Source organism: Thalassophryne amazonica, chromosome 20, assembly GCF_902500255.1.
Source record: "Thalassophryne amazonica chromosome 20, fThaAma1.1, whole genome shotgun sequence".
Taxonomy (NCBI): Eukaryota; Metazoa; Chordata; class Actinopteri; order Batrachoidiformes; family Batrachoididae; genus Thalassophryne; species Thalassophryne amazonica.
In genome coordinates, this window is record NC_047122.1 from 28,213,353 (window position 1) to 28,237,107 (window position 23,755).

At 39.7% G+C, this 23,755-nt stretch overlaps 1 protein-coding gene across 1 annotated transcript in view; it reads right to left on the minus strand.

Moving 5' to 3' along the window:
- Positions 1–6,236: 6,236 nt before the first annotated feature.
- The window catches only part of atp9b (ATPase phospholipid transporting 9B), an 83,531-nt gene continuing 66,012 nt past the window's right edge, over positions 6,237–23,755 (minus strand). Inside the window, 17 exon segments of the mRNA XM_034160251.1 lie at positions 6,237–7,160; positions 7,480–7,512; positions 9,640–9,843; positions 14,364–14,421; positions 14,531–14,639; positions 14,909–14,973; positions 15,076–15,231; positions 15,439–15,503; positions 15,795–15,939; positions 16,083–16,172; positions 16,280–16,378; positions 16,935–17,105; positions 19,661–19,747; positions 20,516–20,561; positions 20,563–20,601; positions 20,706–20,822; positions 20,824–20,867. Coding sequence (XP_034016142.1) covers positions 7,024–7,160; positions 7,480–7,512; positions 9,640–9,843; positions 14,364–14,421; positions 14,531–14,639; positions 14,909–14,973; positions 15,076–15,231; positions 15,439–15,503; positions 15,795–15,939; positions 16,083–16,172; positions 16,280–16,378; positions 16,935–17,105; positions 19,661–19,747; positions 20,516–20,561; positions 20,563–20,601; positions 20,706–20,822; positions 20,824–20,867 — 1,665 coding nt within the window. The 3' untranslated portion in view covers positions 6,237–7,023.

Sequence of the window (23,755 nt, forward strand, 5' to 3'; positions counted from 1 at the left end):
GAAGCGCTCCCGGTCTCGGCATCTGTAAGCATCTCCAATGGACTATTCTGGTCACGGAAGACCCGCTCCCTCCACAAGGTTCTCCTTCCTCCCTGCTCCATCAATTGGTGGTACATGATAGCTGCCATTTTTAGTGCAGCATACAACTGCAACAATCCTTCACATGTTGATACAAGCATCAGTTTTGGCATGAATGTTCTTCATAAATCAGTGTTTGATTAAAAAAGTGCTGGCTACTTGAAAATCAAATATGGCAGCCAGGTAGGGGTGAATGAAAAATTACACAGGGGTCAAAATTTAAAAATGCTCCAATCATATTGCAAAGTACACCACATTATTTGTCTGATTATACATATTCCTAAAAGGTATGGTTTGGACTATCTGTGACTGACTGTTGTGGAGTTATGGGGTAAAAACATTAAGCATGGTGACAAAGGTCAGTTTCAGTTTGTACAGGAGTCAAAAGTTAAAGTTGCTCCAATTTTGGTAAAAGTGGTGCAAATTATTGGTTGAACTAATAGGATTAATAAATGGAATAGTTTTGACTGTGTTGAATACTTGGTTTGCAAAGTAAAGGTCAAACAATGTTGATGTCCACTGGATTCTATGACATGTGACCTATGTTACCCTGTAGCCTGACAACTGAGCATGACACACGGTGCAAAGTATTCCTTTTTAAAACCCTATTAACTCAACCATTAATTTGCATCACATTTTTCAAAAATGTGCGCAACTTTGACTCCTGTACAAACCAAAACTGACCTTTGTCACCATTCTTGCTGTTTTTAATCCCATAACTCCATAACATTCAGTTATAGTCTAAACTATACCTTTTTGGAATCTTTGTGATCAGACACATAATGTGGTATAGCTTTCAATATGAGTGGAACATTTTTAACAATTCTGGCCAAAAGCCATACTTATCTGCTCCACTATTTTGACGTAAGACGCTGAAGTTTTGTCAGCTAAAATTAGGTTAGCCTCCTCTGTACCAGACTAAAAACTTTAGCCAACTAAGCGCTTTGTGCAACGACCAACATCAAAAGATTAGTCGGCTACACAAGATTAGACCACTTTATGAAACCAGATCCTGGGTAACAATGGGTATAAAATCATCTAAACCTCATTAAAGTGACCTCACCTCTCTAAGGTCATTATAACAACATGAGCTCTGGATGTTTTTGAATTTATTTCTGTTAAAATGTGACAGGATCTGGTTTTGAGGCACCTTTCATTTCTCCAAATTAAACCTTCTGACTGCTGTTATTCCATCTGTTTGCGCTTTGAGCCGTCAGAATAATACAGATTTAAAGAAAAGTGTTTGTTAGCTGTGATTTAGGAAGAGTTGACTCTTTAATCCTGCATAGATTAAACAGTGTTTGCGTTCGCCTCAACACATCCATACACTAAAAAGTTCTGCGCACTTTAAACAACAAACATTCTATAGTTTTAATATCCACATATTTATTCATGTGGCCTCTAAATTACAGAGTAAGAAATTAAAAGCTATATTTATTTATTTATATTTTGTCAACTGGTGCAACAGACCCTGGTTGTTTAAATGGGAAAAGCAAATTACAGTATAATTAATTGTATGCTGTGTTTTGTGGGACCAGATGAGAGAACTAGATTAAAAATAAAATATAGCACTTCATATTTAAAGTGTATAAAAGGTACTCAAATAGATAACATTCACATTACATTTTACATTTTTAATTTAAATGACAGACTCAAGAAAAATATTACATTTTTTGGATGATTTACAACTAAGATCAATTCTCACAAAATGCTTCACTGTAACAAAAGTAATTACAATACTTTCTAGAGTATAACTCACAGTTTGGGAGATCATGTGACTTATACGTTGCTGCAATTGATATACCAAAATAAATAAATAAAATAAAAATCACATGTCCATTGTTAATAAAACTATAATGGCTTTTCTTTCTCACCCAGAAAGTATTCACAGTGCTGCACTTTTTAAAATTTTTTTATATTACAGCCTTATTCCAAAAAGGATGAAATTCATTTTTTTCTTCAAAATTCTGTACACAATACCCCATATTTTTTTTCTTTTTTTTGGTTTTTGCATGTTTATTAAAACAAAAAACTAATAAATCACATGTACATCACATTCAGTCACATTCACATGCACTCAGGTGCATCCTGTTTCCACTGATCACACTTGAGATGTTTCTACAGCTCTGGGGAAGGGTACAGAAATATTTCTGCTGTTTTAAAGATCCCAATGAGCACAGTGGCCTCCATCATCCATACACGAAGAAATTCAGATCCACCAGGACTCTTCCTAGCGCTGTGAGTGATCAGGGGAGAAGGGCCTTAGTCAGGGAGGTGACCAAGAACCCGATGGTCACTCTGTCAGAGGTCTAGCATTCCTGTGTCCAGAAGGACAACCATGAGTGACCAGACAGAAGGCACTCCTTAGTAAACGGACTGCATTTATATAGCACTTTTCCATCTGCATCAGATGCTCAAAGCGCTTTACAATGATGCCTCATATTCACTTATTCACACACACACACACACACACACACACACACACACACACACACACACACACCAATGTCAGGGTGCTGCCATGCAAGGTGGTCAGTACACACCAGGAGCAACTTGGGGATTAAGGACCTTACCTAAGGGCCCTTATTGATTTTCTGGTTCAGGCTGGGGTTTGAACCGAGGATTCTCTGGTATGAAGTCCAACGCTTAACCACGAGACCATCACCTCCCTAGTAAAAGGCACATGGCAGCCCACCTGGACTTTGCCAAAAGGCACCTGAAGGACTCTTAGACCACGAGAAACAAAATTCTCTGGTCTGATGAGACAAAGATGGAACTCTTTGGTGTGAATTCCAGGCGTCATGTTTGGAGGAAACCAGGCACACTTTTTCATGTTATGGGGTGTTGTGAGTAGAATTTTGATGGAAAAAAATTTATTTACAACATTTTGTAATAAAGCTATTTCATAACAAAATGTGGACCAAGTGAAGTGCTGTGAATAGTTTCTGGATGCACTGTATGTAGAACTTTCCAAAGAATTAAATCACAAAACAAATGAAACTGCAATGATGAATGAATAAATGACACCCCCCGCCCCCCAAAAAAAATACACCAGCAACGTACAAAAATCCCAAACTGAAGAGCTACAAATACAAAAAAAAAAAAAAAAAAAGGGGGGGTTCCCTCATCGAGAGGCATTTTTTAACAAGTGCAACTTTGCAACTTAATAAAATATGGCTGAATGTTTTCAAAAGTGATATATGTGTGTGTGTTTATCACACACACACACACACACACACACACACACACACACACACACACACACACACACACACACACACACACACACTTTAAAACTGGAGTACGTATAATTTAGGGCCATCTAGTGGTGAAGTTACAGATTGCATCAGGTCATTGCCTCTCACAATCGTGTTTCCTTTGATAAAAAAAATTAAGACACCTTATCTTGTATTATGAGAAAAGATCTCGTAATTGAGATCAGGAAAGGTGCCACACTGACTACTGGTTCGCTCAGAACCACACACTGCACATGCATTTCAAATTCATGAAGCAGCCTGTATTGGTGCAACTGCTCCTGCAGAAAGACAGTGACATCCAGCATGTCAGACAGGGCCTTCCGCCTCAATAAACCAGGCAAATTGAGATTCCTGCGCAGTGTTGATAGGCTAACAATGTCATCCTCATTTTTAAGAAACATCAATATTTCCCAGGGTCTCAAAACAAGAAGGTAGTAACAGCAGATCAACTATGTTAGTGCCATCGTTGACCACTGATTAGCGAGGATTTCCATGCGACAAGAACTTTTTCATCTTATCTTGTAATAATGTGATAATTTTCTCGTAATTACGAGATAGTCTCATTTTTTCTTTTATCCATTGAATACACTTCTGTACCTCGACCTTCTCGTGTGATGTGTACAGTTCTCCACTTCACGAAAATGAAGGGTCTCGAACTCATTAACTGCACTAGCAACTTGTAGATGGTGAATAACAGTCACTGATTCTTTTTTCTTCAGTCTTCTGACTGCAGTGCAAAATGCAAAAAGCAGAGTATGTATATTACTTTTGGAGAACTGTATCAATATGGTGGGCCTCCATGAGGGGGCGTGCACCCATCTAGATAAAATCATGAGTGAAGAAGGAGAAAAAAAAAAAAGAGGTTAACAAATAGTTCTGAATGCTTTAACCCATTTATGCTAATAAACACCCACTAAATCATACGTATTATGGTGTAAACCTACCAAGATCAGCCAGGAAATCAAATGAAAGCATGACAAAATGTTTCAGTTTCTGTAATACTCACAATTATTTTTGGCCCATCACATCACTTTACCTCTTCACTGTATCTGGTTTGGAAACCTGTTCAACACAGACTGCAGGGTTCCACTTTTGTCCTCGCTGCGAATGAGGCAACAGAGTGAAAACGAGGAGATGAAAGAAGATTTAACATGTTCAAACCATCGGACCATCACATTCATCACCGGGTCACACGCCATCCACAAAGCGCTTCCTCGTCTGGGCGGAGAAATTGATACCACATTGTCTGTTTGCTCACATTACACCGTAATCATACCTCAGCTTTTCAGCACACATTTAAAGGAAACACATTATCTGCACATAAACTATCAACGTGCTTGAACTACTGCAGCACATGACAGAGACTTTAAATCTGAAGGTTTCACAGATTATCATCAAGGCTTTAATCGTACACAGCAATACTTCATCACGTCATCCCCACACAGTGAAAATACTGTCGTGAAAAACCTGACACACTGAGTTTTAATCTACAGTGGCCTCGACAGGCACCAGACAGAGGCTCGGAAATTCTTTCAGCTGGGTTGTGTGGACTAGTGTTTGTATTATCAGAGTTTTATTGCTGTTAAACAATCAGAAAATAAGTTTATTTCTACAATTTACTCTTTTTTTTTGTAGGAAGTCTCAGTTTCTCTCACGGGGCCCATTCACTGTGCACCTCACTGGACCACCTCCCTCGCTTTCATTTACGGTCGTGGCTGAAGTTATACAAAATCCTTTTTGTGAATGTACAACTGTGTTACTGGAGCTTTAAACAGAAACCACTGTGTAACAATCAGGAAATTACAATTTCTCACTGACAGCCATACCCTCATCAATACATTACATAAGTAAAACAAAGTCAGTTTTTGCATTGATCTACTGCTGCAAAGTTCACCAGATTATAAACAGTGTTTCCTTGTTACATGCATTTTGAATGTAGAGACACATAAGATGACAATAGTTATCATTTTCAAATTATGTCAACAAACTGGAGAGGATGGACTCATACAATTTAATCTGTCGAGCCTAGGAACAGATTAGAGAGAAATTTATTAATCCCCTGGGAAGACTCCCTCAGGGAAATTGAGGTTCCACCAGCATTGGATAGCAGCACACAGAGTATCAGAAGTAGCAGTAAGACATAATTTGAAAAATGAAAATACAAATATAAATACCAGAAATACTGTCTCACTGGCTACAACTGCTCCTCTCCTTCCCGTCCTCTGTCTTCCTGTTACTCCTCCTTTACCTGAGTGAGGAGGACTGGAACAGACGAATTAACCAAATTCCGAATGGTTATAACTGAAAAAATAAACTAAAACTGATGTCTTTTAAAATGTTCCAGAAAAACTTGTATTTGTAAATGAATTTATTTTATAAAATATGATCAATATACAGTGCTGAAGAACTCCTCCACAATAAACTATATCCACTGTCATTTTAAAAGTGTCGCTACATTTTAAGAAACAATTGCACAACAACAAAACAAATTAAATACATGTATACATAAGTGTACATATTGATCGGTCAAACTGAGTAAAAAAACAAAACAAAAATCAAACATTTCAATCCAAATGAATGAACATTTAAGCTACGCCAAATTTCACCTCAAAGCTTGTATTTCTTCTGTTTTTATGACTGAGATGAACAAACTTTGAGCAAACAGCACGAATGATAAAACTCATTCTTCCAAAACCCTCTGGGACCCTGCAGCCACATACAAGGACGTCATGCATACAAATAAACAAACAAACAAAGCTTGGGTCTTTGGAGATGAACACAAAGTGGAATCGTAGTCACCTGCTGGTCAAAGTCACGCCAAAAATACTTCAAATGTTTTCTGCAACTTTTCAAGTGGTTTGAACAATCAGAAAAAAAAGTGGTTTTGTTGTAGTTTTTAAAAATACATCATGCTTTTATTTCCTATGTGACGAACAGAAGCACTGAGAGAGGCAGCTTCACGATGCGAATGAGGCACAAATCAAGCCGACGTATCCTGAAAGCAGAAACGCCTTTTGGATAAAGATCAGAAATGAAAAACTTCCAAAGGATCAAAGGCGACTCTGCTGACAATAACAGCGATCAATGATACCGTGACGAGCTGGCTGCGAGGAATAAATTGACACAGAATGATTCAAACCCCTCCCACCACTTTATGTTACTATAAATGTTGATATTTTTGGTTAATGCGTAAACAATCTTAAAAGCAGGTGGTTAAACTCAATAACGTATGTAAACAATTTATTTACAAAGGAAAACACCTTTTTTCTCCTTTACAGCAAAATCAACACCTTCCAAAGATGCAGAAAAGCAACTTTAATTAACACCAATAATTAAAAATATAGATATTTAATACTCCACATATAAAAATCTATCACTAAGTTTATAAAACGCCACGTGAAGCTGATTTGTTGGAAATGATTCCAAACCGAAGAAGGCAGATTGATGAACTTTCACAAAAACAAGAAGTCAAGTGTTTCAGGCTGTCTCAGTGCACGTTTGTGTCCTTCCACAGTTTTCAAGTAATCCAAAGTCCCACAAATGTGCCCATAAAAAAAAAAAAGAAAAAAAATCAGCGCTCTGTCAATTGGATTGTTCCAGTGGTCCCTTGACTTCTGACCTCTGCGGGTCAGCAACCCATCAAAAGTGCAAAACACGAAAGCTTAGAGATGCACGAAGTGTGTTGGGCTCATGAGGACAGTTTGGAGTAACTGGGCGGAGAAAACTTGCGCTTCAGGTATTTGATGATGTAGAGAGGAAGACAGCTGACTAAGGTGATGGCGCACACCTTCCACAGGAACGGCCACGTGGTGATGAACGACAAGTCTGACAAACCAGGAAGAGGAGAGAACATGTCAGTCACACGTCCTGTCTTTGCACAGGATTGTGGGTATTAACATAAAGCCAAAACACACTTAGAAAGAAAAAAAAAAAATGACAAAGGTCAGACGTTTAACTCTGGAACAGGTCTTGGTGTCGTAATCTGGTATTTTGGGTCTTACAGTACAAAAGTGAGAACTTCAAGGTGGAATGATAGAGAGATGCAAACAACAAAAATAATTACAGATGCACCTTAAAAAAAACGCACCATGGAAGTCGGCACAAATATCAGCACAAGAAAAGAGTTTACAGGCTGAAGACCTACCAAGAAAAGCTCCAAAGGACACTCTGCCCACACCTGTTAGCAACAGACAGCAGCACAGACCAGCCGGTGTGGAAGAGGAGAGACAGAAACACAAGACAGACAGAAGATCAAGGTCGGAGCACCACCAACAGGCCGCAATCCAGCAGCACTAACGCTCAATGTGACGTCTTTTGCCGCATTCTCACCAGACGCACGCGAGCGACGGCGGCAACAGATTGCCATGTAATCCCTACGGAAGGATGCGTTGTGGCGCAACAAAAGTTCAAGCCACGCAGTGCCACGCGATGGACGTGAATAAAGCCATTTTGAGCGACTGGCGCATTTGTGGCGTGATATCGCGTTGCATCGTGTCGCCCTCTTCCCCAAGTTGAAACATCTGAACTTTTTCGTCTCATTGCGCCGCGATGAACAATCAGGGACTGGATATGTAGTGTTGTGGAGATGTCAGCCAATTTTTTTTTTTAAATTGTTCACATGTGTGCGCGCGAACGGGACAGGAGGTCCTCAAACTGGGTCCTGGAGAGGCGGAAAGCGGCCGTCATCCAGACGCAGCTCCTGCAGCAAATAATGAAACTCCCCGAATTGGGAACGTCTCATGAGAATGTTGTGAACCCAGGGACGGCGAATCTGGCAACGTTTGTCAGCTTTTCACAACAAATAGAGCACAGCAACTCGCTCCGTGTGATCAAGGTCCCCCAGGTTGACTTGATGGCGAGAGGAATGGAAGATCCTCCTATATGATGACGCATTGGGGTGAATTTTCGCAGCGAAAGCAGAGCGACACACCAGGCGATGGTGGCGCGTCCATCGTCAGGCGAGGTACGCAAATTTGTGCTGTCGCGTGGCGTCCGGTGTGAACGCGGCATTTCAACGATCCTTCTACATGGACGGACGGCTGAACCTGATCAGTCTTACAGTCAGGCCCTTAAGTATTTGGACAGGTAGGTGTGTGTGTGTAAAATTTTGTGCACCGCTATAGTGGAGCTGAAACGCCATGAAACAAAGAGGTTTTGTAGTTTAGATTTTCAGCTTTAATTCGTGGGCTTTAACAAAAACCTCACAATCATTTAGGAATTACAACCATTTTTAGACACATTCCCTCTGTTTATGGAGCCAATGATGAATTGGACAAATTAAACATAAAAATTAGTGTTAGTTGGACAGATCAAACCTAAACCTGGACTCCAACTGTCGGTCGGACAAAAGAAGAAATTTACAGTAAATTAATTTGCTGTTTGTACGTATGATTTGTTTTGATAGTTCTTGAAGTTTTAGAATTCCTTTATAACTTTTATGTCTTTAATTGTATATCACTTTGTAATTGTTAACCTGAATGTGCTATAAATAAAATTAGTATTAAATAATTATAAGAACTCACCTTGGGCTCCAGAAAACTGTGACTGGCATTTTTAAACCATTTTCCCCACATAATTTACTGTCTAAATTTGTCCATTTAAAGGACATTTAGCAATGTTTAAGGTGGTTTCAGTGACATCTAGTGGCAACTTGTCAAACTGCAATAGCAGGCATTTGGAGATACATGGAGTTCCCCCCTGGACAGGACGCCAGTCCATCATAGGGCACGCACACATACGCACACGGTCAATTTAGAGTCACCAGTTCACCAAACCTGCAGGTGTTTGGATGTGGGAGGAAGCCGGAGCACCGAAGGGAAGAAGCAAACCTGGGAACAGCCCGACAACCAGCCCGGCAATGAATTGGGCTGGATACTGGCCTCCATGTAGGAGTAAGATTTCCCACTCCTAAACAACCAACAGGAGAGCAGCTCTCACGCCCCATCAAAGTTAGGCTGACGTCAGCGTCTCGGCCACCAACCAATCACAGGCTAGGAGAGAGAGGCCAGTATCTGACCCAATTCAGTGCCGGTTGTCGGGCTAACCTGGGAAACTCTCACTGTGAGGCAGTAGTGCTAACCACTAAGACCATTATTATTATTATTATTATTATTATTAAGGAATAACTACAAAAGTATCATCGCAGGAAAAGCAGAGCTGAAGGTTGAACTAACACAAACATTTAACTGTTCCAATAATATAAGAATGGCAATTAATAAGCATTACTTACTAAAGTTACAGTAAGTACACCACACAGAAAATTCTACCAACATGAAAATTCTTGGGGGGGGGGGGGGTTACTTACCAAAGTACTCATTGAGGAAGGCGAGCGAAGCCAGGTAACAGCCCAGACTGAAGAACTCAGCCACAACCATGAGCCAGTGCCAGGTTCGGATGGTCAGTGCCACCATCAGCAGCTCGGTCAGGATGAGAGCCGTGAAGGATATGGCCACCACGTGCACGAACTCCGACTCAAACAGCACCAGTGCACCATACATGAGGATACCGCCTGGTGGCCCCAAAGCAGACAAAATCGAATTAAGCAGAAATGTAAGTGGTACCAACTAAAACCACTGACTCGCCAAAATTAGCAACTCAATGCCTTAATTTATGCACTCGACATGTAACATTCACAGCATCCACAAAATTCAATACATCGACCTGAGAAGGCGACCACTTTGGACAAATAGTCTTCAATACAGTCAATCCAATACAGAATGTCAGCCATTTTTTTTTTAGATCTTCATTTGATATCTGTCTCCATCAAAGTTTATCATATCACCTGTTGCTTAAGGGTGCACTGCAGCTCCCCCTAGTGGCATAGATTATTTGAGCTGTCTCTGAAAAGTATCACTTGGATGTAATTTTGTAAATTCACTCAGTCAAATCTGAGCCAGAACATTCCTAAAGTCAAGATGCTATAAAAAAAACAACAAAAAAACAAAAAACCCAACAACATAATAAAATTTTAATTAATTGAAAATTTGCACTACACCTCTCCTAGTGGCAGATTACACAAGCCTAATTTAAAAAGCATTACTCGAGTATTGTCTGAGTTTGCATGTTCTCCCTGTGTTTGCGTGTGTTGCGGTTTCCTCTCACATGTAAAGACATACAGGTTTGGTGAATTGGAGACTTTAAATTGACCATAGGTGTGTGTGTTTGTCTATATGTTGTCCTGCAATATGCTGGCATCCTGTTCAGGGTGTACCCAGGCTGCAACCCCCCGCCTCCCGTGACCCTTAACTGGAGTAAGTAGGTATAGAAAATGGATGGAGTGTTGTCTGTAAATTCAGTAAGACAAATTTAATTTAATTTAATGATGAAGTTTAAAATGAAAATAGTGTGGAAAAAACCCCAACAACAAAAATCCATAAAATTAAATTAAAACGAGCGCATTGTCCATGAGGATTCACGGGTTCTAGATTAGGTTGCGTTTATAAAATAGGTAGCTGACATTTTTCAAGAGTGGTTAAATGATCAAAGTTACACACACACATGCACTTTTAATATATAGATATGCAAGGCACCTCTCCTTGTGGCACAGCTGTGTGTGTGTGTGTGTGTGTGTGTGTGTGTGTGTGTGTGTGTGTGTGTGTGTGGTGGGAGGGGAGAAAAGTCCCTTCAAATTTTTTTTTCAAGATGGCCTTGACAGCTTCTAATGGATGGTCATAAGGGCAAATAGAGGTTTGTGCACTGATGATCATCAAACCACGCCCTCAGATGTTATACCTTCAAGCTGGATGAGAAATTCCTCAAAGAGATCATTTGACTACAGCCTGCCAAATGGTCCAAAATTCCGCAACCCAAAAGCAAAATCCTTTTATGTGGCAAAGTCAGCGAAGGATAGGGATATGATAGACATTGTGTGCACTGGCCTACAGGAGCCATTTTTTATAAATATTTTCAGACCTGCTGGCATGTGAATCTCTCTCTGATATTCAGTACACAGATAACTACAACTATGTCCTCAGGCGTACAAATACTTTGTTGCGGGGTCGTGAACAAGATCATCATAAGACGTATCTCAGATCATCACAGCAAAGGCGAGTTGCTTAGTGCACGTCTTGTTTTGTTGAATGGCAGCAATGAAAATCGCGTGCATCCACAGCACACGGGTTAGATTATGTTGTTCCACCCGCATGGCGAGATGTGCAGGTAAAATACATGTTTAATACGTTTCATACCAAAGTAACCTGCTTTAATTATTGTCATTGTTTTGTCACAAATGCAGGAGTTTTTGCGTTTACTGATGTTCATGACAAAATGTTATTTTGGCTTTAACGATCATTATTTTAAGCAGCCTCATGGAGCCCCAACAAGCTGAAAACAGTCTATAACTGTTTGATTCATGATGTTTTTCTTCTGTTTGAGTTTAAAACAGTTTGATTCCTGTTCTCACAAAGAGTGACTGTCCCATTGTCCATCTTGTGAGAGCTGACAACACAATTTATGGACAAGCGAACACAGCTGCTGTCGCTTTGTTTACCATCCAGCATACTCGAATACTGCTGGTTTCCGGGTTCGACTACGTCACGTCACATGTATACCCTCTATACATGGGATATTTAAAATGGCCATTTCAAGGAACTGGTTCCAGGTATGTCCATGGTTATTAAGAAACACTATTATTAGGTCTGATGCCACTGATGTCCTCAGGTGGCCTTGAAAGGTCAAATTCAAGGTCATAAACATAATTCAGACAGTATGGATCAAATACACCCCAAAAATGACTCACTGGATAAACTCAATTCAATTGTGAGCAGGATTTCAATTTAATAAATATACGTAGCCCCAAATCAAATAACGCACATCCATGCAAGATAATTTAATTTAGTTGGGACTACATATATTTATTAGATGGAAATCCTGCTCATAACTGAACTGAGTTCATCCAATGAGTCAGTTTTTTGAGTGTATAGAGTTCCTTGGTATTAGTAAACTCCCATCCCCTTCAATTGGGGTTCTAACGATACCTGGGTCATCAATTAAAAACTGGAATAGCATAGCATTTTTTTAAACAGTTGCACAACATCTCCAACAAACTTCTATCTGCAGTAAATGATCCTTAATATTTCTTTTAACCAGGCTGAACAATCTAAGGTGTCGATTTTATCGGCAACACAACTGATGACCTCAAAAAATACAAAAGGTCACTGAACAAAACCCACTGGAAAGCTTTTAAAGGGTTTAAACCTCATCACCGCTGTGGGTTTAGTCTTTCAGATACGGGTTTGTTCGTCACAGCAGGTTTACCGCCGTCTGGAGATAAGAACATTAATGAGGGTAAAAGATGGAAATTATCTTCCAGTATGTCAGACGCTCATCTTTAGGCGCCTGCGGTACTCCGATAGCTGCTCGTTTCATCATAACACGACACAAATTGAGCTTAATAGCGTAAAACTGATCACATAATTACCTTTTCATACACAGAACATTCCAGCGAGTCAGACGCTGTAATAAATTAAGCAGCAGTCAGTCGGTCGGTGCCTGACGTTTTTTTTATTCCGCCGTTGTCTCCTCAAACGGTCTCCATATTTCCCCCCATAGACTCGGTTCTGGTCTTTAATTAAAAACCTGGAGCTGTCAGGAAGTCACGCTTGAGCAGGAACACAGATCTTTCTCACGCACTGCATGGCTTAGTGATTACAGAAATATCGATTACTGGACACACAAAAGCCTGCATGTAAAAGTGGGTGGTGGCCAGAAACCTAAGCTACTGAGAACGAGCCGCAGAGTTTGAAGGGACCAGTAGACCCTGGGATCAAGGACAGTAGGAGCGATGAAAGGGAATACGGCAGTTTTTTTAAAAGGCACTGTTACACTGTTCTGAAATATTTGACCACAAATAGACCAAAAATATCTGTTTTAAAAAGGTGGGTAATTTGTTTTGACAAAGCTGTGAGGAGGGTGGAAGAAACTGGAGGTCAAGAACAACTGATGGTTCCAGGAACACTTCAGGCGGAGATGGAATCATTCAAGCCAAATTTCTTCTTTTTTGATCATGGCAGCTCTCAACCACAAACATCATGGGCCTCATTTATAAACCACGTGTACACAAAAACAAAACATGCACCTTTTCCCTTCTCATGAACTAGAATTTATAAAGGCAGAACACACAGTGAAAATGTGAGTACCTCAAATGGCCCGAACATGGGTTTCTGAGCAAAGTCTGATATTGTTACGTGGAAAAGACATAAGACAAGACGCAATTTAATATGAAACAAAGAATCTTAGGTTTCTTATTAAAATATTAGTTCTATTTTCTCTCTCTGACACACACACAAAGTTGTACAATTTACCATTAACTGCATACTATATAACTGTGTGTGTGGTAAATTTTATTCAAGCCACTTATTAATAATCATTTATGTTATTGTTTGCGGGTGCTATCAACATTATGCACGGTGCTCCAGTTGGTCACCAAATAACAGTTTATTTTTCTCCACACCTCTGATGACCATCTCAATTTCACATTTGCTGCATTTGCACTTCTATTGTGCCTTTTTGTTAGTTTTTTTTTTTTAATTACCTGATGTTCTCTACTCCACAGAATGGATCAGTCAGCAACAAACACAAACAGGCTGTATATGCAAATGAATATTTGAATGAAGATTTCATGGCTAAATATGGGAGTGGACAACATGCTCTTGCATGAGCAGAAAATGTTACAATGAATGAAATTTAGAAATGTGTCCATGTGGCCTTATAACGTTGACCAGAAGGATCCACGTGCACTTTTCTTCTTTTGTGCATACTCAGATTCTGTAGAGTTTTATAAATGAGGCCCCAGGTGTGTCCAACAGTTTAGTGATGTGGTGCACGTCACAGCATAGTGTGCATGATGAAATAAGAGCGAACCATTTCACGGCTAAAACGACATCTATCAACATTCCCTCAAATGAAACAACTTCATACGTTAAACAAAAAGCTCATAAAAAACACACCAGGTCACTTCAGTCACCCCCAACATTTGTGTTTCCTCAAATACATGGAATCTGAAAGAGTGCAAGTGTCTGCAAAAATCACCTTGATACACACTGATCAAAACCCAAATGAGGAAAGTCTTGAAAGATAATGAACGCCCCTAAAAGAGAAAAAGAGAATTAATTAAATTAAACCCTTAATAAAAGAAGGGGGGAAAATGGGAATTTGTTTTCATTTTGAGCATACTTGGGGGGGAAAAAGCATTTTACCTTGGTTAGGTCTTTGTAAAGCTCTGGGTAAAGGAGAGCCATTTCTGGCTTCACATCCTGGTCCAGAACAAGTGAGAAGACTGGAAACATGGTGTAGACTGTGGCATAGCTGCACAGACCAGTAGAGATAAAGAAATGAGCAGAATCAGAGAATCTTTCCACACATGCGGAAAGAAACAGCATCATTTTGTGTTGCTGTTAAGATATTGAGAGCTTAAAAACATCCGCTGTCAGGAGAATTCAGGATTCGAACTGAGGACAACATGCAGCAGATTTTGTGCACAGACAACATCTACGCTGTGGGAGCAAACGCCACAATTCTACCTCATTATTAGTCACACTCATTGGGTTTATAAAATTTTTAGAGAAGCTACGAACCCAACCATGAGAAAACCCTGGTACAAGGGCACGGAGGCAAAGTAGAATACAGACGAGAAGACGGCCTGAGGACAGAAAACAATAGCAAAACAGCCGATTTTAGCTTCAATTTATCAAAACAAGCTCTGTTTTAAGTCGTTTTGTCAGAGTGTTTGTGATGTCAGTACCTGCATAGCGGAGATGATCATCCCTCTGTGCATGACAAACTGACCCAGTGATGCAGAGCGCTTGTAGCTGTTCCTGCCGTGAACCATCAGCAGGCGACCGATGTGCTTAAACTGGGTGATGGAGAAATCTGCAGCCAGCGACGCCTGTTTCCCTTCCTGAGTTGGGGAAAATAAAAAATTATAACCATGTAATGCTGCTGCTGAAATGCATAGCAATGTGGGTACGGGTGGAATTGAACCCCAGACCTTCTTGCTGTGAGGTAAGAGTGCTAAGCACTGAGCCAAAGTACTGCTCACCCACAGAGACAGTATTTATTTTTCCAAAAACAGTACTTGATGTTGCAATATTCTAGAAGTCTTTACCTTTCCCTCTATTCCGATGCCACAGTCTGCAGCCTGGATCATGCTGACATCATTTCCTCCATCGCCTGGTGGCGCACAAGAACAATAATACCGATAAACACACTCTATTTAAGAGTCTATATGTAGCATGTGGTGGTGATTCTCTTAAATCTTGCTGAGTGCCCTCTAGTGGCTCAAAGAAGAAATATCTGCAAACTCATGTTTAAGTTGTACACATTTAACTAATTTGTTTACTGGATGGTTTTTCACGTCATCTAACATTTCTCGACTGTTAGCAGGAAAACGTTTGTGCTAACTCAGCAGGCCGGCGTTCAAAACCTTGCATGTGAACATTACCGCCACCGCTCATGGCTCACCTATGGCGCAGGTTCTGTTTGCCGTGTGCTGCTGGAGCAGCCTGACGATCTGGGCTTTCTGCGTCGGTGAACAGCGACAGCACACCACAGCCGGACACTGACAGGCTAACTCCACAAACTCATGCTCGTAGTACCGCAAACATACCTTCAATACCACAAAGAAGAAACACCTCATCTGCTTCAACCAACATTTTGCAAAAACTCCTTTTAAATATTCCTGTCGAGAGGAAAGTTGCTGGAATTGCGTGTTTAGTTGTGCATCTGCTGTGACATGTTGTGTTGATGTACCTCTAAGGAGTCTCCGGAGATGACCAGAGCACAGTCGTGCTTCCTTCTGAAGGCGTTGAGCTCCAGATGGGCCTCTCCTCGATTTGAGACCTGCTCAAGAGAGACAACACAATAAACAAAAAGCAGTTTTGTTTTTTTTTCAAAACACCGTGTTAGAAAGGACCATTGTGGTTACAGGGACAAGTGAAACCGTTTACTGGTTTGAAGACGTGAATGTCCTGGTTCCTGGAAACCAAATGGGAGCTTTTGGCAATGCAGGTTGCCGTCTCAAGCTTGTCTCCGGTCAACATCCAGATCTAAGCACAACACAACAAAGGCTTACTCTCATTACTCATCGTCAAATCAGTTCCAGTAATAAGACAACCAGGAATCAGCTTTACCATTTTGTGATTTGTGGAAACAGAATAAGTCAGATATCAGCGCTTTCATTCAATATAATAATTGAAACTGTGTACATTTGAAAGTTATTTTCTAAGTATGCTGAATTTATTTTTTAAATCAATATATACCACGAATTTGGTACCAAAATTTCAAATAAACTTAACCCAAAACAAAGCAGAGCACGTTTTTAGAAATAAACATTAGGTGTACATGATGAACATTTTTCATACTGGTTGCATCAACTGACGATCATTTCTTCAGGTTTATAAACATTCTTCATAATTTTCCATAACCACCAGTTTCAGCCTCATTTTATTGGGAAAAATATCTTTTGATAACATGAGTGAACAAATAATGCACAATGACGAAATGCCAAATGTCCCAACATTTAAGACTTCAGCATTCTGATTATTTCCTTCTGTGATTTGGATATCCAGCCAGTATTACACAGGCTTTAGTTTTCATCCTGACCTTGATGCCGGCATTCCTGAGCAGCTCCAGCGTGGGTCTGACATCTGCTTGGAGTTGATCTTCTACACCGGTCAGACACAGAAGCTCCATCTCTCTCTCCAAGCTCTCCACCACAGCTGCCACCTTCAGGACCCGGTCATGGATACTCAGCTTCGCCTGGTTGTAGCGGCTCTGAACAATGACGGAGAAGGAATTTTTTTTTTTTTTTTAAATGAAGGAAGAGAGGGAGTCAAATTTAATTTAATTTAATGACAAAAGACTGGGAAAGTTGATGAATAATCAAAGAACACCTAATTGGAACAGGTGAGTGTCATGATTGGGTATAAAAGAGCATCCCCAAAGGCTCAGCCATTCACAGCAAAGATAGGGTGAGGATCACCACTTTGTGAACAACTGCGTGAAAAAATAGTCCAACAGTTCAAGAACAATGTTTCTCAACATTTAATTGCAAGGAATTTAGGGATTCCATCATCTACAGTCCATAATATAATCAGAAGATTCAGAGAATCTGGAGAACTTTCTACACGTAAGCGGCAAGGCCGAAAACCAACACTGAATGCCCGTGACCTTCGATCCCTCAGGCGACACTGCATTAAAAAGCGACATCATTGTGTAAAGGATCTTACCGCGTGGGCTCAGGAACACTTCAGAAAAACCATTGTCAGTTAACACAGTTCGTCACTACATCTACAAGTGCAAGTTAAAACTCTACCATGCCAAGCGAAGCCAGACATCAACAACATCCAGAAATGCCACCACCTTCTCTGGGCCCGAGCTCATTTGAAATGGACGACGCAAAGTAGAAAAGGTGTGCTGTGGTCTGATGAGTCCACAATTCAAATTGTTTTTGGAAATCATGGACGTTGTGTCCTCCGGACAAAAAGGAAAAAAAAACATCAGATTGTACCAGCGCAAAGTTCAAAAGCCAGCATCTGTGATGGTATGGGGTGTGTTAATGCCCATGACATGGACAACTTACACATCTGTGATGGCACCATCAATGCTGAAAGGTACATCCAGGTTTTAGAGCACTACATGCTGCCATCCAAACGACGTCTTTTTCAGGGACGTCCCTGCTTATTTCAGCAAGCGTTACAAGCATTACATTACAGCGTTCAGCATTACAACAGCGTGGCTTCGCAGTAAGAGAGTGCGGGTACTAGACTGGCCTGCCTGCAGTCCAGACCCGTCGCCCATTGAAAATGTGTGGTCGCATTATGAAGCGCAAAAATACGACAACGGAGACCACAGACTGTTTTAACAACTGAAGTCGCACATCAAGCAAGAATGGGAAAAGAATTCCACCTACAAAGCTTCAATCCAATTAGTGTCCTCAGTTCCAAATGCTTATTGAGTGTTGTTAGAAGGAAAGGTGATGTAACACAGTGATAACATACCACTGTACAGCTTTTTTGAAACGCGTTGCAGGAATCCATTTCAAAATGAGCAAATATTTACACAAAAACAATAAAGTTTATCAGTTTGAACATTAAATATCTTGTCTTTGTGGTGTATTCAATTGAATATAGGCTGAAGAGGATTTTCAAATCGTTGTATTCTGTTTTGATTTACATTTTAAACAACGTCCCAACTTCATTGGAATTGGGGTTGTAAAAGAATCAAGATTCTCTGCTTGTGTTCCTGATTTTGCCTGTTCATGAAATATTTGTCTTTATTATATGGCTATGACAGTACGCGCGTTCTGACTGGTTGATTTCCAGTCTGATATTTTCCCATATCAGACCGTTACCATGACAATCAATCCGGATAGCGTATCAGATTTGCAACTTAGTTTACAATTTTCACAGAGTGAAATGAAACGAAACAAAAAACAAATTATGAACAAATTAAGAAATTATGAGTAACGAAGAGGACCATTCTCCGCGCAAATTTTATTGGACTGATGAGTCTGAATTTGAGGAATTAACAGCAAACGAGCTTGAAGTGAACAAAATGAAGACCAAGAAGATGAAAACACAGCTCCGAACAGCCATATAATAAACAAATTACTAACCTCGCTAGCTCGGTCTGTAGGAGAAAATATCAGACCTCTGTGTTTTTTGTCAACACCTCGGTCTGACATTTTCCTGTACAGCCCTCGTGCTCTGTTAATAATCCTTCGATATATTCACTGATTTATGTATCAAGACATGGGAGTTTTATGTTATTACAAAGATAATAAAGAGTTATTTAATCAGAAACAATAATTATTGGAATTTATCACGCAGCAGATAATACTGGTCTACAGTCAAAATGCTTCTGAAATGAATGTAGTCTTACTTTACTAATTTTGGGCCACTGAGAATGAAAATGATGTTTGAAATGGATGATTGGCTCTAGTTTTAAGATATGTTATTACTAAGTTACTCAGGGTTACCTTTGATTATTTTTAAAGTGTTACAAAAAAAAAAAACAGATGAAATATTATATGAACAGTCAGAGGAACATGAAAAGACCTATGTGTATGATTTATCATGAAAAGTCTACTATCAACACAATATAATTATGTTGACTTAAAATGTAAAAACTTAAATATCTTAGAAACAGTAGCCAGCCAGTCATTTTTAATGTCATATCTGAATTCAGCATGCCAAAATCCATCAATGTAAATAGCACATTATTTCTGAAGCAGACAACTTCTTAAAATTAGTAGACCAATATAAGTGGTTGTCACTAATGTCATGTATATTGTGTTCTGCCCTAGTATGGCCATAGTTCCATCACACCTCAAAGTCCTGATACTGCTCCTCCGACAGGGACTTTTTGGCCACTACAAGTGTCCTCAGGCCCTCTCTCGCCATGTTCCCACACTGAAAGGACAAACACAATGCTGTAATGTAGGGAAACTTTAAAAATGAATAAATAAAAATGTTAGTGAAGCAAGACAATTTAAACTATTTTCATAGAAATCATCAATGACTACAATGATTATAAAGTAAATCTGATATCATATACAGGACCAGTCGTCCTGCTCCGACAGAGCATCTGCTGCTGTCACACAGACCGTCAATAGTGACATATTGCCTCAACACCCAAAAGCAATCAATAGAGGAATAACATAACCTCTGGTAGCATTCAGAGGACATTAAAATGAAGGGATGGACTGCAGCTTATTTTTGATATGAAAGGACCAATGGGGCAAATCTATCTGGTTGATTGGTATTGACAGGCAGAGTAAACTGCCACGTGGCTGATCTGACAGCAGGATATTATAGCAACAGGAATCATTAGCACCAGTACTCAGGAATATGACATACTGTAATTACTTCAACTTTATCTAGGTCACTAATTAAATCAAAAGCTGCCCCTGGTGGTAAATGGCTCAATAATGCCAATATAATTATGAAGATATGCACACAAGACTATCAACCATCAAACAGGTTGAGATACGCCCATTGATCTCAAGATGAATGCCCTAATTAAGAGAGGATATTTGACTTAACGAGGGCCTGCGGCATGAGTTGACCGGGCAGGACTATTATTTGTTTTACTGACAGCGCTTCCATATATTTTTATAACAGCAGAGAAGCCAAAAGACATGTGTGACTTTTTAAGTTGTTACTCTCCAGAGTCTTCCACCTCTTCTCCAACCAGTCGTTATACTGGACAATGTCGCCATAGCAACATAGCTCCCTTCATGTAGAAGGTGATGTCTCCCTGTCAATTCCTCCTGCAAAATCAAATTATGAGAAACAATTAAAGGTTTGTAATAAAAAGACAAACACAAGAAAAGAACACACAATAAAGGAGGTTTCGCAGAGAAGAGGACACACCCTGACGATGATGCCCATGCGTTTGCTCTCGGAGGTGAAGGGGAAGATCTGCAGGATGTAGTAGGAGAGAATTTGTCCGGAAGGAGTCTTCAGCTGCAGGGAGGTCAGGTCCTGTCACCAGGGTCAGGCCGACGCTCTCCGTCCAGCGCACCAGCGCCACCTAAGGAAGAGCAGATGACAATTAACCATTTCAGTTCTGCTATGCTTTTAGCTGGATGGAGCATTAAGGACTGAAACTGCAGATACAACTTTTCAAAGGTGGAAAGCAGAGTACTGCAGAGCAACAGGAAATCTGATGATGTAACGGCACACTGTTCGAACAGGGACTTAAGAAGGAAAAACAAAACATTATTAAATGGTAAATGGACTGCATTTATATAGCGCTTTTCCATCTGCATCAGACGCTCAAAGCACTTTACAATTATGCCTCACATTCACCCCGATGTCAGGGTGCTGCCATACAAGTAGCTCACTACACACCAGGAGCAATAGGGGATTAAGGACTCTGCCCAAGGGCCCTTAGTGATGTTCCAGTCAGGCAGGGATTTGAACCAAGGATCTTCTGGTCTCAAGCCCAACACCTTAACCACTAGACCATCACCTCCCCACAGCGCAGTGCAGCCACAAGCAAACGCTTTGACACACTGGCCAATGACATCGCTGTGCAAGCTGCAACCAGTGATGTGACAGACATGAACAGTTACCTGACTCAACAGGAGACATTCAATTCAATTTAATTAATTAACTAGAAGCACTAAGAGAGTGCAAACCTCCACCAAGGCCATGGGGTCATTGACGCCATAACATCTACACGCCGTGGAATCATTGAACCTAAAAAAGTCTAACAATGATGTTTGCTCAGTAGTAAAAAAGTTTCATCTGCTGTGACTGGATAGCATGTATCCTTAGCGCTTGGCATCATAGTTTATTGCAACTTGCACCTTTCCCAGAAGCTACTGTCATCTGAGCACTGATATTGATATCGCATGTGCTTATAGACAAAAGCAAATAAGAGACAAAATTCAATTTATTATTCAACTAAACTGCAAATATATAAATTTTTTAACATTTATGAAACACTTCTCTAAACAAGGCCATAGGGTCACTGACCCTAAAAAGATTCCCTCCTTGGCACAGTGATCTATTTCTTTTTGTCTCTTTCTCTAAAATTGTATATAATAATTATTAGTTTATAAATATATAAACAAAAATAAATTTAAGAAATATTACAATTTAAAAACAAATGCACCCGAACGTGATGACAGCTGAAACTGCTTAATGCTAACTTTTAACATTGAAAATGCCATAGACATGCTAACGCGTTAGCCTCAGGATCCGGATCGTGATCCAGATCACCACTAAAATTTAATCACTTGTTCCTCTTGTCATTTCCAACCACTCCACAAACTTTCATTAAAATCCGTTCAAAACTTTTTGAGTTATCCTGCTGACAGACAGAGGGCTAACCCTAAGCAAAAATAAATTTAAGAAATATTACAATTTGAAAACAAATGCACCCGAACATGATGACAGTTGCAACTGCTTAATGCTACTTTTAACATTGAAAATGCCATAGACATGCTAACGCGTTAGCATCGGGATCCGGATTGTGATCCGGATCACCACTAAAATTTAATCACTTGTTCCTCTTGTCATTTCCAACCACTCCACAAAATTTCATCAAAATCCATTCAAAACTTTCTGAGTTATCCTGCTGACAGACAGACAAAGAAACTAAGAAATAAACGCGACTGAAAACATAACCTCCTTGGCGGAGGTAATGAATTCATTTTATTTTTAATTTAATTTATTTCGCGCCAAATCACAACAAAGCTGCCTCAAGATGCTTCACACAAGTAAGGTCTAACCTTACCAACCCCTACAGCAAGCACACAGGCGACAGTGGTAAGAAAAAATTCCCTCTGATGATTTGAGGAAGAAGCCTCAAGCAGACGAGACTCAAAGGGGCGACCCTCTGCTTGAGCCATGCTACCAACACACTTGGTAGCACAGACATTTCAGCGATTTTAAATTTCATCCAAAATATTTTACAATTTGTAGAAATTTGTGAATTATAACTTAGAATAAAGTAACAGTTTAACACATGGCAACTGACTGATTAGTAGGACTGCTACTAATGTTTCTTTCTGTAATTGATTAATGCATCAATTATTTTTTTGATTATTCTAATGACTTTTTTTATTGATTATTTCCAGATTAGTTGATTACCCTTTGGTTAATTTACCAATAACTCATAATTACTACCAAGAACTGTTAACCTTGCATTGTAATATTGTCAGAAAAGTATTTAATTTACAATTTTAAAAAAATCCCAACATATAAATGGCACTACATTCCAAAAAAAGGAAGACAATCTTGCATAAAGCTTTCCCACTTCCTGAGACACAAAAAGACAGAAAATAAATTCCTAACATATTTTATCAGGTCGCAACTAACAATTATTTTCATTATTGATTAATCTATTTATATTTTCTGGTTTAATCTATGAGTTATTTTGTATGAAATGTCAGAAAACAGTGAAAAATACCAGTCAGTGTTTCTCAAAGAAACCAGAAAACATCTGCATTTAAGAAGCTGAAATGAGAGAATTTGGACATTAAAAAAAGACTAGCTGGCAATTAATTCAATAATCAATTAAGTGTTGCAGCTCTACTGATTAGATAACAATTCAAGCACAGGCACTTGAACATTAAAAATGTGTAGATTTTGCATTTCAATGTGACTTAAAGTAGACTTTCCATAAAAGCTGAAGTGAACGCACAGTATCACTTGCAGTTGAAAGACGAGGCCATGAGAGAGTCCGGGTGTCTCCAGGGCTGCTGAGCTTGTATCATTCAGCTCCAGATAAGTGTTGTTCTGTTTCTCTTTCCTCTTTTTTCCCTCAGCAGGAACCACAGCCCCCCCCCCCCAAGTGAGCGTTCAGCTGCACACGACTCAATTCTCAATGGGTTCATTTTCAATTTGCTCACTCAAAGGTTGTTATTATTCTGCGACCTACAAATTGGAACTTCCTGGTATTACACAATC